We start from the raw sequence: 19227 nt of genomic DNA on the forward strand, positions 1-19227 counted from the left end.
GTATGCAGGACTTTTCATGGCTTGATAACTCATTTCTTTTTAGTTCAGTTTTAGACAGCTGAATAATATTCCATTGTCTAGATGTATCAGTTTGTTTATCCACTCATGGGCTAAAGGCTCTTGGTTATGGCAATTATGAATAAAGATACATAAACCTTCATGTGTGGATTTTTGTGTGGACATAAGTTTTCAGCTCATTTGTGTAAATACCAAGGAGCATGATTGCTGGACCATATGGTAAGAGATATTTAATTTTATAAGAAACTGCTAGTCTTCTTAAGCATTTTGCATTCCCTCCAGCAATGTATTAGTTCCTGCTGTTCTTCTTTCTCAGTAGCTTTTGGTATTGTCAGTGTTTTGGAATTTGGCCATTGTATTAGGTGTATAGTAGTATCTCAGTGTTTCAATTTGCCTATCCCTAATAACATGATGTTGAACATATTTTCATATGCTTATTTGCCATCCATATTACTTTCTTTGACTAGGTGATTATTTAGGTCTTTTAAAACAACCTTTTAGTCATATTGTTTGTTTCTTATTGTTGAATTTCACATGTTCTTTTATATTTCGGATAACATCCCTTTATCAGATATCGCTTATAAATATTTTCTCCTAGTCAGTAATTTGTTTTCTCATTCTCTTGACATTGTCTTTTACATAGCAAAAGTTATTAGTTGATCAAGCCCTTGAGGTCCTATCTAAAAAGTCATTGCTTTACCTAAGTTCATCAAAAATTCTCCTCTGTTAAAAAAAAGAATTCTCCTATGTTATCTTGTAGAAGTTTTATATATGTATTTAGGTTTATGACCCATATCTAGTTAATTTTTGTGAAGGGTGTAAGGTCCATCTAGAGTTCATTTTTTGGGTGTATGGTTGTTAAATTATTCTAATACTACTTGTTGGACATTGTCTTTTTTTGTTGTATTGTCTACTAACTTGTCAAAGATCAGATGACTGTATTTATGTGGGTCTATTTCAGGCTCTGTTCTGTTCCATTAACCTATTTGTCTATTCTTTCTCTGATACCACACTGTCTAGATTGCAGTAGCTTTATATAGTAAGTCTTAAAGTTGGATTGTTCTCCTTCAATGTTGAGTTGGATTTTCTGGGTCTTTTTTCTCTCCATATAAACTTTAGAATCAGTTTAATATCTACAAAACAATTTGCTAGGATTTTGAATGGGATTAAAATTGAAGAACTGTCATCTTGACAATATTGAGTGTTATATTCATGAACATTGACTATGTCTCCATTGTTCTAGTTCCTCTTTGATATCTTTCCTCACAGTTTTATAGTTTTTCTCACTGATCTTACACATATTTTGTTAGATTTATACCTAAGCTTTTCATAATGTAAATGGCAGTGTTTTTAATTTCAAATTCCACCTGATCATTGCTGATATATAGTAAAGCACTGAACTTTGTACATAAACCTTATATCCTGCAACTCTGCTATTGTTGCTTATTCCAAGAGTTTTCTGTTATTGATTCTTTTAGATTTTCTACATTCATCATATCATCTGTAAACAAAGACAGTTTTATTTCTTCTCAATTTGTATACCTTTTATTCCCTGTCTTAGATGTTTTATTTTATTGCATTAACTAGGACTTTCCAGTATGATATTGAAAAAGCAGTGGTAAGAAGGGTAGGCCTTACCATTTTCCTAATCTTAGTGGGGAAAACTGTGTTTTTCATCAACTATGATGTTAACTTTAGGTTTTTTATGGGTGTTCTTTATCAAGTTGAGAAATTGCCCCAAATATGCTGAGAGTTTTATTATTAATGGACTTTAGATTTTGTCAGATGTGTTTTTGCACCTATTGATAAGATCATTTGAACATGCTTTTTTAAAACTTGTTGACATGATGGGATTATGGTACTTGCTATTCAGGTGTTGAATCAGCCTTGCATACCGGGGATAAATCTTGGTTATGGTGTATAATTCCTTTTACATGTTGTTGAATTTTATTTGCTTATATTTTGTCCAGGATTTTTACATTTAGGTTCATTAAAGACTTTGGTATATAGTATTCTTTTAGTGTCTTTGCCTGGTTTTGGTATTAGAATGATGATGGCCTCATAGGATGACACCCTTTGTCTTTCTCCTGAAAGAGATTGTGGAGTATGGGTATAATTTCTTCCTTAAATGTTTGGTTTAATTTGCCAGTGAGCCCATCTGGGCTCTGTTACTAAGGCAATCCTGAGAAAACAAGAGGGAAATGAAGGCATCACATTACCTGACTTTTATTTTTATTTTTATTTTTTATTTTTTTTAATTTTTTTTAGATTTATTTATTTTATACAAGAACCCCGGGGTACAGGCCAGATGCGCGGGAGGGTGAGAGGGTGCACCAGAGACAGAGCGGGGAACAGAACAGGCAGACTGATGAAATACACTGCTGAGGGGAGCAGCGGGCGAGACTGCTGCGCCATGTGGGACCCTCGTCAGCCAGCCGGGATCGAACCGGCGCTGCAGAGGCTGTAGACAGCTTCACAGCGCTGCGCTCAATGGCCTGCGCCACCAGGGGAGGCCCCTAAACTATACTTTTAAACAACAGTAATTAAAACAATATGGTATTGTGATTAAAATAGACATGTGAATCAGTGAAACAGAATTGAAAGCCCAGAAATATGTTTACATATATATATATATAAACACTAAATATATATATATATATATATATATATATATATATATATACAAATGCTTAATTCATGAACATAGAAGGAGCATTTTTTAAACAAATGATACCAGAATAACTCAATGGTCATATGTAAAAAAACAAAGTTGGATCACTCTAACTCCATGTACAAAAATACATTCCAAGTGGATTAAAGAATTAGATACACTAAACCTGCTACAGTGAAACATAGAAGAAAACATTGCTGATAAGTTTCATAACATCAATGGTAAAGATATTTTTGGACATCTGGGGCAAGGGAAAGCAAAAATAAACAAATGGGATTACCTCAACTTAAATAGCTTTTATACAGGAAAAGAAAATATATGTAGATCAAAAAAGACATCTTACTGAATGGGAGAAAATGTTCACACGTTATACAATCAACAAGTGCTGAATACCCAAGATATACATAAAACTTACTCAACAATAAAATCCAATTAATAAAAAGGGAAGCAAATATGAACAGACAGTTCATGAAAGAGTATAACCAAAGGCCCAATAGATGCATTGGGAAATGTTTGTCATTTTAATAAGGAAGATGCAAGTCAAATAACCACAATGAGAATGACTCTCATGGAAGATACTCCTAACAGCAAGTGCTGCAGAGGGTGTGGAGAAAGAAGAACTCTTTTTATCAAGTTCATGCATGAATTAGGCCAAATTTTGCAGAGTCTTTATGGGCAGAGTCTTTACAAAACTTTCATCACTTTAGACACCAGCTGCCAGTGTGGGGATTCCCATGTCACCCATAATTCTCACCAACTGCATGTAAATTCAGAGGTTCTGCCTATCTCCTCAGGTTTAGTAATTTGCTAGAATGACTCATAGAACTCAGGAAAGCACTATACTTACAAGTACAGTTTTATTATAGCAAAATGGATACAAGTCAAAACTAGCTTCCCAAAAAAGAGCCTCATAGAGTGATGTCTGGAAGGGTCCTATGTGTGAAGCCGCCAGTATCTTCTTCTCCACACTAAATTTAGATGGATTACCTTCCTGGCACGTTGATGTGTAACAGAAAGCAGAATATCACTAACCAAGAAAGTTAGTAATTTTGGTTTTCAGAGTGTTTATTGGGATTATCTGAGCATGATTGGTTGACTCATTGGCTACGTGATTCCTTGTAGGTCCAGCTGATATCAGCTGGCTTAAAGCCCCACCCTCTAATAACTTGGTTGGTCTTTCTGGTGTAGTCAGTCCCTATCTTGCATCATCACATTCTCATAAACTGTCAGGCCCCACTATGAATAACAAGCAAACTCCTGTCACTTGGGAAATTCCAAGGATTTAGGAGTTTATTCCTGAGAACCAAAGATAGCTGCCGCCAAATTTTTGTATGCAGCAACTCGGTGTAGAATTCTAGATTGGCAGGGTTTGTTTTTCTTTCTATAATTTAAAGATATAGCTCCAATGAAAAATTTGATGTGTAGTCTGTGTATCCTTGGTGTTACTGTGAGCACCTGGAAGATTCTTTGTGTTTATTCTATAACTCACACCTTTTCTTTGGAAGGCCAGTTATTGTTTGTAGGAATCCCCATGTCTAGGGATTTCTTTGAGACTTTTGCTGGGTTATTTTGGGAACCAACAAAGGACATCTAGTTTTACATGTTAAGGATCAAACTAACTGAAGGTACTTATTAATCTTTGATGTGGCACTATCTAAAAAGAATGGAGTTTTTTTTTTAAGACCTTGATAATTTTGAGGAGGCCTTATCCTTTTAAGCCCTGGCTAAGGAAACTACTCCAGACCACTTTTCTCTTATCTTGGTGGACTATGTTAGTCAGAAGATGGGAAGAGATCATAGGAGGTAGCCCTAGCCACAGAGCATGGAAAACACAGCATCAGTTCTAGGTTGTGAGCAGCTCTACTGTATAAAGTGGTGCATTTCATGTAGTCAAGGAGATGAGTAGAAGCTGAAAATACCACTTCCACAATAGTTCACCCAAAGACAGTGCCTTTATATAATTGATACAAAGATGCTAAGTAGGATGGTGGGTGGTGCATTGTTTCAGGGATCAATACAGAAAGACATTAAGTCCTATTCTTGTTGTTTAGAGATAAGGGAAACAATTGGGCAGTTTCATGGCACATGGAAATGAATTTCCAAGAAAATGCCAGGGCATTCTTTGCAGATTTAGGGGTCTTGCTGTTTAGGAACATTGCTGTCCTAAGTCTCCACATGAGAATTGTTTCCCTTAAGTGCATGTGTTTCTGGATGCAGTGTGCAGAGAAAGATGTGCAAGAGACTTTTAGAACCAGGAGTACTTTTGCCCATTGAGAAATGTTTGCACATTTGGCTGTGCCATCTGCATAAAATGAGTTCCTCAAGATTTTGGAAAGTTGGGTAGTCAAATTGGAGCCTGGGGTATTTATAGGAGGGCAGGAAAATGGCAAATTGCTCCTTAATTTAGAATAGATGTCTGAGAAAAATAGGTTGTTACAGGAAACTTGGGAATAGGGGAGAAAACCTCCCAAAAATTCACAAAGAGAGAAACAAACCGATGATAGCCCTGAAAAAATAATCATATGTGCTAATTGCTGTTGTTAGTTGAAAATTTCTTCCCTGAGGTCATCTCAGATCTCCTCATAAATAAATCTCTTAAAAGGTTTCTTTTCCTATCTACAGGTAACAGTCCTTTGGACAGCCCACGAAATTTCTCTCCAAATGCACCTGCTCACTTTTCCTTTGTTCCTGCCCGTAGGTAAGCTGATAGAAAAACTTCTCTGTGGCTAATATGAATGGCAGTTAAATGTCAGCTTGCATGAATGGCAGTTAAATGTCAGCTTCTTGTTTAAGTCACTGCCCTTCCAAGTGTGTGACCTTGGGCTACTCTCCATCAAAATCCCTTCCCTGATTTCCTTATCCAGGTCATAATCATCTTGTTCTGCTTTCTAGATATCCTAGGTATTTGTGCACTTTCAAATGGGCAAGTAGATATTACAAGTGGATTTATTTTTATAATCCTAAGCACTAGTCCTTGGTATGTTCCAAAGCATATTCTCAACTGAAAACTATCCTAGGGTGATCAGTGAGAAAATGAGCTCTCCTCCCTGGAGAACCCATATTCTAACTCCTCTAAATCAGCTAATTCCAAGTAGCTAAAACAGACCTTATAGGCCTCGCTCCTTGACTCTGAGCTGAGGCCCCTGAGGGCAGATAAAGAGACCATGAGTTTTCATTTATTTTCTCTTGAATTTAGAAAGAAGTGTATTTCAGAACCATGCTTATATTCCTTGCCCTGTTTTTTTTTTTTTTTAAGATTTTTTTTATTTATGATTACAAGAACTGGGGAACAGGCCAGAGGTGTGGGAGGTGAGAGAATCCACCAGAGACAGAGCGGGGAACGGAACAGACAGATAGACCGAAGTACACTGCTGAGGGGAGCAGCGGGCGAGTCAGGAGAGGTCTGCTGTGCCATGAGAGCTCCCTGGCTGGGGATCGAACTCATGTTGCAGAGACTGCGGACAGCTTCACAGCGCTGCACTCAACCCCTTGCGCCACCAGGAAAGCCCCTCCTTCTCCTATTTCAACTCTTTGGAAAGGATACAAATTTATCTCTTAAAAATTCTGACAGCTCAGCCCATTGCCAAGATATTACCTGTCCTCTGAAGAAGTGTTGAACTGATTGCGTTAAGTTAATCCAAACTACTTATGTAGGCTCCATGCACAAATGAATTACTTTTTAGAACGCTTAAAAAAAACTTTCTTGATAGTGGTAATGTTCTTTGATTTTATGTTTATTTTTATTTATAGTATTTTTTCTTGGTGAGAGTCAATCTCAGGCCTCCAGAAAAGTTATGGCTCCAGGTTTTGGAACTTGTAATGGCTGGAGAATCACATATACAGCTTGAGGCCAGAGCAGTATCTATACTTATACTACTTTTTAAAAAGAGATAATAGTAAAAGAGCAGATTCCTGGAAAAGAGCGTTAAGTCGATAATCAAACGAGAACCCAAAAGTAATCCACCCTCTTCCTCTCAAAGATTCTTTGTAGCTGAAAAGGACATGGGCAGGTTAGGAGAAATTTGATGGTAGACTTGGGTGCTCCCCTGACCCAATTGCCGTATGTAAACCAAATACCATCTGAGTTTGTCCTGTGGATTCCTCTCACCTATGTTATGTAACTAATTGAAGGTTACATTACAAAATACTACTTTCTTGAAACTTAAAGAATTAGTAGAGTTTGTATATTTTTCGGTTCCCTTCATGAGGAATATTCTTCGCTAATATCAGTTAACTCATTTTTTTCTTTTTTTTTAAAAAGATTTATTTATACAAGAATTGGGGTACAGGACAGAGGTGTGGGAAGGTGAGAGAATTCACCAGAGAAAGGGTGGGGAGCAGAACAGGCAGATGACTGAAAACACTCTCGAGGGGAGCAGCGGGCAAGACAGAAGAGGTCTGCTGTGCCATGTGGGTATCTCCCTGGCTGGCCGAGAATCAAACCCTCACTGCAGAGGCTGTGGACAGCTTCACAGTGCTGCAGTCAACCCGCTGTGCCATCAGAGAGGCCCAGATAACTCATTTTTTCATCTCATCTTATATGTCAACTCCTAGGAGAGGCCTTCCCTAAACATACAATCTGTTCATCATTCTCTATCAAATCATCCAGTTTTGTGCTTTTTATTTATTTTTTTAAAGATTTATTTTTATCTATATATTTGTTTGTTTGTTTATACATGCACTGGGCACAGTCAGAAGCGCGTGAGGGCGAGAGAATTCACCAGAGCCAGAGCAGGGAGCAGAGCAGGCAGAAGGACCGAAGTACACCGCTGAGGGGAGCAGCGGGTGGCAGGAGAGGTCTATGCGCCATGCAGGACCCTCCTCCAGTGGCCGGGGAGCAGCCGGGGATCGAACCGGCGCTGCAGAGGCTGCAGGTAGCCTCGCAACCCAGCGCTTAACCGCTGCGCCACCGGGGAGGCCCAGTTTTGTGCTTTTTAATACCTGCTATTTTCTTCCTTGCTTGTTTCTGTCTTCTCCATCTGGAGTCAAAGCACATTTAACAGATATTTCAGTGTGCTGGAAACTGTGTCTTCTGGTCTATTATAAGTACTCTATTAGTACTTGTTGATTGAATGAGGGTGGAGAAAAATAATAAATAAGCAAACAGACATATTTATAAATGGTGATTAAGCACCACAAAGGGAAAGAACATGATGCTGCATGAAGGAATAGGAAGACACTGCAGCTGGTGAAAATACTCTGGTGCTCATGTAACGTGTCTCTGAAGAACTGACTTTTAAGCTAAGACCTGAAGAATAAGAAGGAGCCAGCCATGTTGGGAGTGTGGACATAAGTGTGTAGACCATGCCAGGCAGAGGGAATATAGCATGTTACATTGGTGCCCTTGTCTCTGCTTCATCCCCTTCTTTTAGGGACTATGACCAGCTATGGGGCTTTTAGAATCTGGTTATTACCACTGACCTCCAAATAGATCGGTGCTGGGAACATCGAACCATGGGCTGTCACTTTACAGGACAGTAGAAAAGAGAACTTCAACCCTGCCAAATAGGGTACTCAGGAATTGTGTTTCTGAGGTTATTGAGGTCAGCCTTGAATCTTATTATGATCATATTAGTTTGGAATAGCACACAAAAAAGAGATTTAATGCAACGCTAAAGATCCATTAAGCCCACAATTTTACTTAAAACTTCCACACATTCTTAAAAAGGTTTTCCTTGGCCAAGTTGGACCAAATGCCAGGGGACAAACAGATCAGGAATCAGAGTTATTCTTCTGATTCCCTTTGTTTCTCACTGTAATGTACATCTTTTCACTACAGCCATGGCCACAGAGCAGACAGGTAAACGTGGATGTAATAGGAAGAGGGCTGGGAAACTTCTGTGCATGGCCAGGTGATATGTTTTGTGATTTTTGTGCTTGGTGAAAAGTGATTGTGATGAGTCTTCTGACTGTGGGTATAAACATTTGGCCTTTCATGTCTAGGAAAGAGGCCCTGAGGGAGCCCCCTCTACCTGCTGGAACCAAGGCTCAGAGCTCATATGACTGGAAGCAGGAATTGCTGAATAGTTCCAAGCTCCTTAGCCTAGAGACAAGTCACCCTCATTCCCACAACTGTATTCAATTGCCCAGTGAGATGATGAGGTAGAGGAAATTAAGACATTCTATTGCGGCACTGTTTTCTGACTCTGGTGGCCCCTGTATTTTGGCTTTCAGAGAAATAACTGCCATATAATCGATTTCCATTTTTATCTAAAAGAGCAAAAACCACCAGTGGAAAAATGTGTTTGACAAGGATTTGTGAAATCTATCCCTCAGTTAGACTGGTCTCATTTTGTTGAGTTCTGGTTTCCTGGAACTAACTTGCTTTCAGATGTGGTGTCCTGACCTAGCGAAAAGAGAAAATCACATCCAGGTATCCTCGATGTTTCTTTGCTTCAGAGACTAGATTCCAGCAGGGATATTTACATGTATTGGATGGCTAGGTGGCATGAAGTTTGAGTTCTTTGCATGTGGCATGGAACCCTGGGCAGCCCCCTTACCAAATATAGTAAGGACAGCTGGAAGGTATGGGTTGGGGGTGGATAGGAATGCTTCAAAAGAAGTCTTAGCAAGATTAGTTCTTCTTTTTTCTTGTATCTCTTCCTGCCTTTCCCCAATACCTTAAATTCTGAAACCTGGAACAAATAATCCAGATATCTGAGATTTCTCTGAAAATTGAGAGTATTGAACTTACCTTCTAAAGGATACCCCATTGCTGATGTTCTAAAGTTCTGTGAGTAACAGCAAAGAAATTTTCCTCCAACTTCAACCAGAGTAGGCTATACCCCCAAGCCCAATGATTTAGAGCATTTCCCACAGTCCAAGAAAGAATCACTTGTCCACTTATAAAAGCTTCAGATCAGATATCTGCTTGATATTTTCTCCTCTACAGCAAAGTAAATAACTGTAGTTCTCTATGATGAGAACTTTAGCGTGAACCCTCTCAAAAACAGCAGGATGCCTGTCCCCAAATCCCATATATAGCCATGGCTAAGCCACTTCACTCTTTCATAAGATTACTGTCACTCAGGCAAACATCCTCAGAGGTCTTAATGGATCCTAGGTATCCTTTAATTATTTGCCATTGATTGATTCATACCCACCCTCAGATGGTGGTCTACTATTTGGTTGTCAACCTGGCGGCCTGGGGAAGACCAAAGAACCCTTCACCTGGAGCCTTCAAAAAAGGAAATAACTTCATTTCACAGGCAGTTTTCTCCTTGTGATAATGCCCTTCAAATATGTGTCATTGCTTGTTTGAATAAATGTGTTTGGGAACACAAAGATTTTTATTACAAAACTCTGCAATATTGTATAACAGAAGTTCTTATTCAAACTTGTGGACTCCTTTATAGTCAGAGACAGCTGTCTTTCAGTAGAGAAAACACAAAAGGTCCAGTTTAGGAGAGATGTGAAAGCACGTACTGGAACAAGCAGTGATGACTTGAGTCAAGGAAGAGCCTGCCAGTAAACCAACTGCTCCACACAAAGGAAAAAGGAATTAGATGCTAGGCTCAAGGTGGGGAACAGTAGAAATTGCCTAATACTCTTCTCTTATATAGGACTGATGGACGGCGCTGGTCTTTGGCCTCTTTGCCTTCTTCGGGCTATGGAACCAACACTCCTAGCTCTACTGTTTCAGTAAGTAGCCACATCTGTGACTCCCTCCATCACCCTACAGAAGTAGTTCGCTATGAGTTCTTGGCCCTTACCATGTTACAAAGTGGCTCTCTATTTTTCCTCCAGAACTAGTAAACTCGGGTTGCTTGAGGATGAGTCTGAATGGGGCAGAGGGCTGTGGGCCCTTAACAGCCATAGTCTCTAACATTAAACAATTGGAAAGAATAAAGTGACATGCATTCTGGGTGTCCATTAGTCTTCGGGGAGTCAGAAGAGGGTTTGGGGATGAACTTTTGCTTTGCCAATGAGGCTAGGTATGGATGTTCCTAACCACAGTCCCCCTACTCCCCTCACCTTGTTTCTAGAACTATAACCAAGAGCAGATAATGCTCCCATGTCCCAGAGACTTAGTAGATCTTCCTCACTTCACCTTTTTAAGAAAGAAGGGTAAAATGATTGTAATTTGACATCCAAATTTGATGTATATCAGCAAAGGAGATGGACCTATCTTTAAAATATTTAATTAGATTTCTTTTAGAAAAGGTTTTAGCCTAAAATACAATAGATGTCTTAATTGCTACTTCGTACATTTGACCCTAAAATGAATCTTCCTGTCAAGCGATTCTTAATTGAAGCCGGGTTGACAGGTTGGCAAACTTATTCTGTAAAGCTCCCATTTGTAAGTATTTTAGGCTCTGTAGGCCATGTAAAATGAGGCCATAGATCAGATGACTCATTCCACATGTCTTCCACCATTCTCCAGATCTTCTCAGCTCAGTTTGTCTATAGTCATGAATCCCAGGTAGGTAAAAGGAGCATATTCCCTCCCTTGGCCCTAGATATTACTCTTAAATTAATCTATAGATCTCATTAGTCTTTTGGCAGCTGTTAAACTTCAAATTGTTCCCTGGTAAATACCCCATTCCCCATAATCCTTTACTGAAACAGGTACTTTTATTAAACACACATACATATACTCCTGTTCAGTAAAATTTAATAGACTAAACAAATTACTCCAGTTTATTTCATTTGGATACTTTAAAACATACCACCTTTTGGATTCTAACCAAACGTCTTGTACAATGCACAGAGTTGGGAGCTGGCCACGCTGCACAGACCAATTGACAGGGATGGCTCATGGCCTTCTAAATGTTGGGATACCCCAGCCTGGCCTGTGCTGTTGTTTGTGGTGTGAGCAGTAAGTGGCAGGCAGCAGCTTGTTAAGGCTGCTGAGCCCAGGATTTGGTATTGACTGGAGCCATGTCAGTGAACATGGATGACCTGCAGCACCAGATCATGATCACCTCGTTTGTGTTCACCACAGACTCATGAAGACTCTTGAATCTTGACTTCCTTAGGACTGAAAAACACTAAGGGGGTCGATGTGAATGCAGTCAAGCACAGTGAGGGTTGAAGGGAGCAAGGGAGAGATACCTGCTTTGTGTTGACTTTGGATTCACCTAACTGGGAAGTCCTGGCCATTTCAGTTCTCCATTCCTGGAATGCCCCAGACTGGTCTTTAAGGCTATTTTTAAAATGTTTTTCCTTCTAGTCTTCGTGCTCCTCACAGGAAAAGCTACACCAGTTGCCTTTCCAGCCTACAGCCGATGAGCTGCATTTTTTGACCGAGCATTTCAGCACAGAGAGTGTACCAGATGAGGAGGGCCGGCAGTCTCCAGCCATGCGGCCCCGCTCCCGCAGCCTCAGGTAAGGGGTACACCCTGCCCATTGTCACAATACATGTGGAACTCAGTTTATTTGCATAGGATCAGAAACTGTAAACATCCTATAAAGGGCAAGATAGTAATTAGGTTTTGTGGCAGCTCCATACTGCTATTTAGTGTGTGAACACACCCACAGACTTTATATAAGCTTTATTTATAAAATCAGGCAGTGGGACACATTTGGTCTATGGGCTATTAGTAGCCAACCCCTGGCATAGTACATTGGCGCAACTTGCATGAATCTGGTCTAACTAAGCTCAAGCCCTTTTTGCCGTCACATACAGATCAATTTACTAGCCCAAGAGGCACCTGAAGATGCTGTCTAGTTGGTGCTCTCTTTTTTCTTTGAAAGTTGTTGGCAATAGTTATATACTTTAGACTCCATTCAGTAAAAACACAGTAATACTGTCAATTCTGATGGTTACCTACCTGCAGAACCCAGAGACCAAGAGTATATGAACTCAGGCAGCTAAAAATGTTGTTGTGAAGACATTTGTGACCCACTTGGGAAAGAAGCCCATTAAAGAGGCAAAATTAAATACCCATCTGAATCTCATTTCCCTGAATCACATGTGCTCATCTAACCAAACAAACCTTAATAGCTGATTTAACTGTGAATTCCCTTAATAATTTGGCTCTTCTCTTTGACATTATGGTTAAATATGTGCCAAAATCCCAGGTTAAGATAGGGTAGAGATTAAAATGAGCATGGTTTTAATGTCTGAGCTCAATTTTCCAGGATTCCTGGAAAATAATGAATGTTCAGGGTTGGATTCCAGAGGAGCAGTGCTTCCCAGGAAGAATCCCCTTAGGTAATATTGGCACTGCAAGCATAAGGCATCAGGAGTGAGCTGAGCCAGACCTCAAAAGACTGGTACAGGTTTACCCAGTGATGAAGATGATTACTAGGAATGCAGTGTAAAGGATTAAAAATATAAATGAGAGTAGAGTGTGGATCCCCATTGTCTACCTGTATCGCAACCCCCTCAGATTAAAGGGTACCTTCTAGGCCATTTGTAGTTGCAAATTGTAATCCCTGCTGTATTACTCTTTAATATTTGGTAAAATGCACTGAATCAGCAGGCAGACCACAGCCCACTTCAGGGAGGAAGGGTAGAGAGGAATAGTTCAGCTGGGATCACATGTCAGGGGTACCAAACTGGGTAGGACCCTGTAAAGGCAGGACTGGGCACAGGGCAGGTTTTCTGATCCCATGCAGATCGGGTAAAGGAGGAGTCAGAGTCCTCAGTAGTTTTGCAGGTTTTTTATTTGGGGTTCACCAGGCATATGGCAGGCAGGGGTGCTGGCTGGGGGCTGGGAGGCTGGCAGGCCTCCCAGCCCCAGCAAGTCCTCACTCTATCTGGGCTCTCTAGCGTTCGTTCTGCTGCTTCTCGGCTTCGGCTGCGGCTGCGGCTGCTGCTGCTGCTGGTGCTGGTGCTGCTGGCGTCCCCCCCGTGACGCCGCCCTTAAAAGCACAGTCTTAGCTCAGCTGAATCCCATCTACCTATGCCCACACCCTACTCCAGGTGCCCGCCATCAGGCATGCATTCAGGACAAGGATCCATCATCTATCCTGATGGCGGAAGGGCAGAAAAACCTGATATTTTCTTTACCCTACAGTCCACCCCCTCAGGGTTTTCTGCCATACAGTCTATACATACATATACAATTTTCTAAGCAAACAAACAATGCAGCCATGGCCCACAAAAGCAAATACATCAAATATAACAAAATACAACAAAACACAAATAAGTCCAGGCAGGGCACCAACCAAGTGCAAAAGACAATTATTGGTACCAGCAGATGAGCCACCAAATCTGCTGCCGAAGGCACTGCTCATACGAGGGAGGGGAAATCACACACGGCATCTGCTATAACACACCAGGAGCCGTCAGGCTTCCTGGCCTTCTCTGGCTGTAGTCTCGGCTACAAGGCACACACAGCATCCACCCCCAGGATGCACTAGCTCTGGGATTGGCAATTTTATTCTGTTGGGGGTAATCGCCAACCCTCAGGGTTTCTGTCTGCAGTCGCTCCAACACTCGGCCTTCATGGCCACCCATGCGACTCACAGACCCCTGCTCTCAAGCCAACCCACTGCACAAGCACATGGGTTGGGGATCCAAACTTTGCATTTGGCTTGGGCTCCACCCCAAGCCACATTCCCCACCCGTCCCTCAAGGACGGGCTCCTCAGCTCCTCACCCTCACTCAAGAATGAGCAGGGCATCACCCATAGGTGATTTTACGAGACTCACAGGGCTTCAGCATACCCAGGCTGCTTAACAGCCGCTTTAGGGCTTCTCAACTTAGCATCAGTACCAGCTTTTGCCACCTTAGTTGGCTTTTCTCCTCCACCTGGCCACTGGGCATACACAGGCTGCTTTTGGCCATCTAGGCCCACTGGCCACCCCCAGATTCTCAAAAAATAAACATAACCTGCTAAGGTCCTCCGCCTTCTGGCGGGATTGTCAGTCCAAAATCATCAGTTCATCAGTCTATCAGTCCATTGGCCTCTCCCTGCTTCAGCAATGGCCTGCTGCCTCAGGGGTCATTGGCTGGTCCTTTCCGGTGTCGTTGGCTGGTCCTATCCGGTGTCGTTGGCTGGTCCTTTCCGGTGTCGTTGGCTGGTCCTTTCGGGCGTCTCCTTCACGCCAGGTCTCATCCTATAGCTCGTGGACGTATCCATCTTCTATACCGCCATGGTGCCTCCAGCGTCGTCACAGGCAAAGTCTGTTCTCCTTAGTCCCTCCAGGTCTTCGGAGGGCTCCAATACCCGTCTGCATGGATCCTGCCGACTACGCCAATTGTAAAGGCAGGACTGGGCACAGGGCAGGTTTTCTGATCCCATGCAGATCGGGTAAAGGAGGAGTCAGAGTCCTCAGTAGTTTTGCAGGTTTTTTATTTGGGGTTCACCAGGCATATGGCAGGCAGGGGTGCTGGCTGGGGGGCTGGGAGGCTGGCAGGCCTCCCAGCCCCCAGCAAGTCCTCACTCTATCTGGGCTCTCTAGCGTTCGTTCTGCTGCTTCTCGGCTTCGGCTGCGGCTGCGGCTGCTGCTGCTGCTGGTGCTGGTGCTGCTGGCGTCCCCCCGTGACGCCGCCCTTAAAAGCACAGTCTTAGCTCAGCTGAATCCCATCTACCTATGCCCACACCCTACTCCAGGTGCCCGCCATCAGGCATGCATTCAGGACAAGGATCCATCATCTATCCTGATGGCGGAAGGGCAGAAAAGCCTGATATTTTCTTTACCCTACAGACCCAAATATTCATTCACTTGTGTGGCTCAAACTTTGAAATCCTTTATAGGGATGTAACCATACATGGGCTAAGGGGAAGAATTGACCCAAGGTTATAACTTACTGCAAGCTGAATTGACCTCATTCGTCCCCTAATCAGAAGACAAGTTAACCCCATTGACTACAGCTTGTTTAGAAAAAGGTGTCTTCCTTTGGTGGTGGTTTGATTTAATTTAATTCCTAACACATGTTGGGTTGTACTCAATCCCACTGGCCAAAGTGAAGTAGACCCAGAGAGTCATGTTTTGGGGGAGGTCATCCTAGGAAAGGCACCAGTGGGCTTGAGTGTTGATATATTTTTCAGGCCTTCTAAGGCCTTGGCAGGGGTCTTCTTGAAAGCCAGACTTCTTACAGAAAGGTAGCCTAACTTCAGGTAAAATCATTTTGAGCAGAACAGGTGTGCTAGCAACTTTAGGAATAAGAAAGACTCTAGAACTCAGCACTTGTTAAGTGGGAGTGTGTGGGGTACAATAGACAATGGGAGGGCAGGGGCTCTTGGGATGGCCATTTTTTTCTCCTCTGTAGTTCCATAGCACTGAAGTAACAGTTCTTTCTTTCTTATTTAGTCCTGGACGGTCCCCAGTTTCCTTTGACAGTGAAATAATAATGATGAATCATGTATACAAAGAAAGATTCCCTAAGGTAAGGATCTATTTTAAAGGAAGCTGGTAATGCCCTGATAATGACTACCTACAGCCAGCCCCAAGACAGAAGAGGTGGAAAGATGCAGTGAAGGGATTGAATTCTGTCTCTAGAGGTAATCAAGAACAGAACGGCATCCACGAGGAAGAGGGCTCAAGCACAGGGGCTTCCAGACTATTTGAGAGGAAGGCAGATGGTGGGTTTGAGACTTGTCCTTTCAAAGCCTCTATTCAACTCCCTATGGGAGAACCATCTAGAGGGAAATAACAGAAAGATGTTCTCTCCCCCATATGGTAATGGGAAGGAAAGAATTAGAGACCATGTTTCTAACCATGTACATCAGGATCTGCAAGCCAGGGTCTGCCAGAATAGGTTGCCTTCTGAGAGTACCTTTGTCCAATGCAGATTCTTAAGTAGTACCTCATTGCTGGAAACCAGAGAGTGCAAAGACAGGGCTATGTTAGATTGGCAGGTAATATGCGAGAGGCAACGGTAAGTTGAGAGAGGTCTCAGAGTTGTTTACTTACATTTGGATATGTGTTTTTAGGAATATGATGAGAGAGAATGGTAGGTTACTATCCTGAGATAGCTGAGAAAGTTTTCATAACTGCAGTTTGGCTATGACTCTGTTTGTATGTGAAACTAGCACCTTATTTGCATTTGTTTTGAACACCACACCCCTGTACACTCTGACTAGGCCTTTTAATGATAGGTCCTATTCCTGCAGAACATAGCAGCTCTGTCTGAGAACTAGAGGACTGACTGACATAGGCATAATCAAGCATGAAGTTCTCAAGCATTTCTTCATCCTCTACCCAGACCTCCCTTAGGCTACCTGTTTATCTAGAGTATGTGGTTTGTAGCCCCCTGCTCCTCTGGGAGTATACTTTCTCTAGACTCAGGTACAATCTCCTAGACACACCTGGGTGGCTTAGGAAATGGTGTGAAGCTCTTGTCTTCCCTCTTGACATACACAGTGAGGCAAGCAGTAAGGAAGAGCATAGACTCTGGAACCATACAGTCTGGGTTCAAAACTGCTTCTGCCATTTACTAGCTATATGACCCTGGACAGATTATTTAACTTCTCTAAGCTTCATTTGCCTTATTTGTAATTTCGGATAATGAGAGGGAGTTTGTAAAGATTAATAAACATTAAGCTTTCTAACTGTGCTCAGAACATAGTAAATAGGCAGTTAGTATTGCCCATTATTTCTCTGCTTAACCTGTTCTGTGCTTTCTGGCCTTGAAGTGAACATTAGAGAATAAGAGTGAGGAGTGAGGAGAGACAGAATAAACAGCTAAGAAAGTCTTTTGCTATGCTTTGTCCTTTATAAAGAAATTTATTATTCTGTACATGTTTCCTCCTCTTCCTTATATATTTGTCATCTTATTGTCACTCTAGCATTGCATGGTTGTTTTATATGCATGTCACCAAGTTATCCATGTAAAGTGAACTGTTAAAATGTATTGATTCCTTCCCATCCCTCTTCTCTCTCTCTTCTCTCTTCCTGCACACACATTCCATAGGTGTGTATGTATGTATATACCACACATACTTCTGCCTAAACTCACCCTGGGAATCAGAAATTGCCACCAGATAGTAAACAAATGAAGCCCAAGTCCTACATAGGCAGTAGGAACTTGTTTACTGGTGTGTGTTTGGGCTTCAATAAGCTTCTAAGCCAGAACCCTATTCTGCTTTGCTAGGGATCCAGGTAGGCTCACACCTCCAATAAACATTTTCTGAATAACCACTTAGCTCAGTTGGTTCCTAAGGTCAAGTAAGAGAATCCTGAGATAAATCAAGCTCTATCTGACTTGAAATTCCCAGTCCAAAATTTCTAGTCCAGAGAAAGGCTTAGAAACCAGCTGCATCCATATACTAAGTTTATACAGTTGGGAGGTCCACTGAAAGCTCAGAGGAAAGGAAACACTAGTTTGCCTGGAAGAATCAAAGACTTCCTATAGGATACATGCTGCCTAAACTGAGATTAGGAGGTGTAATAGGAGATTGCCAGGCAGGCCTGGCAGGGTGAAAAAGCCTCACACAGAGAATAACATAATCAAGCATGGAACAACATAATAAGGAAGAGGAAACAGCAAACAATTCTGTGTCCTTAGAGCAAAAGTACACGCCCTTTAAGAGGTGGGAAAGATAGACATGACCAGAAGATAGGGGACCTTGATTATAATGTTTTGGTTTGATTTAAAGGTGATCTTTTCAGGTCTTCAGTTACCAGGTTTTGCAAATGGAACATCAGGAAACCAGGATCACAGAGCCTTTTTCCTTCATGCTTAGCTCCAACTGAGGTGGAACTAGAAGGAAGTATAACTTTTTCTGTTTTTATTACCAGGCCACTGCACAAATGGAAGAGCGTCTAGCAGAATTCATTTCCTCCAACACTCCAGATAGTGTGTTGCCTTTGGCAGATGGAGCCTTGAGCTTTATTCAACATCAGGTGATTGAGATGGCCCGAGATTGCCTGGATAAATCTCGGAGTGGCCTCATTACATCACATTATTTCTACGAACTTCAAGAGAATTTAGAGAAACTTCTGCAAGATGTAAGTGTCCGTATGCTGGGACTCTGGTGAATTCTCTACATAGTTAGTGGATTATTAATCCTAAGATTGGAGTAAGGCATTAGTGGTGATCCCAGTCTTCTCAGCCTGCTCACCACCACAGGTCTCCTTACCAATGTGCAGGGCCCACCCCCAAGTATGGTGCTGATGCATGGGGTTCCTCCTCTTCTGCATTACTAAGAGAAGCCTACTTGATATCAAAAGAACTCAATTCTGTAATCCTTTTTCTAAATCCAATCCAAGTATGTATTACTCTGCCAGAGACTCCAAGAGCGGTAGTATTCATAAGTCTTTGACTGGGATATTTATAAACGAAAGCCAAAAAAGTGGACCCAGTGACTGTAGTTGCCTCTCTTCCAATAGAAATTATGGTGTAATATCATTTCTCCTTAGCCAAGAGAAAGCAGGCTGAGACTTGCCCTATGGGTTCATCTGTTAGATACATGATCCTATCCAGTATGAAAAGTCTCTGACAGGCTTGACAGGTAAAGTTATCCAGCTGCAGTCAAGATCAAATCATACACTGAGTTCCTAGTCACTGAATCATGCTCTGGTGTTTGATTGTCTATGAATCTCCAGTAAGCCATCAATAACGTTTTTGGGCAAGGAGCTCTATCTTCCTCACTAGGACTCAGTCCAGAACCCTTTATTCACTTTCAGACCTATGACCTTGC

The 19227-nt window shown here is 41.8% G+C and overlaps 1 protein-coding gene across 3 annotated transcripts in view; it reads left to right on the forward strand.

Annotated features, from left to right (window-relative positions):
* Positions 1-19227, forward strand: part of MAST2 (microtubule associated serine/threonine kinase 2) — a 138134-nt gene that overhangs the window by 98944 nt on the left and 19963 nt on the right. For all 3 annotated transcript variants that reach the window (XM_037500978.2, XM_037500979.2, XM_037500981.2), the window contains 5 exons: positions 5312-5387; positions 10252-10330; positions 11862-12016; positions 15896-15971; positions 18326-18535. In XM_037500978.2, coding sequence (XP_037356875.1) covers positions 5312-5387; positions 10252-10330; positions 11862-12016; positions 15896-15971; positions 18326-18535 — 596 coding nt within the window. The remainder of the gene's footprint in view (positions 1-5311; positions 5388-10251; positions 10331-11861; positions 12017-15895; positions 15972-18325; positions 18536-19227) is intronic.

Source organism: Talpa occidentalis, unplaced genomic scaffold (genome assembly GCF_014898055.3).
Source record: "Talpa occidentalis isolate TD23 unplaced genomic scaffold, MPIMG_talOcc4v2.1 talOcc4.9, whole genome shotgun sequence".
Lineage (NCBI taxonomy): Eukaryota > Metazoa > Chordata > Mammalia > Eulipotyphla > Talpidae > Talpa > Talpa occidentalis.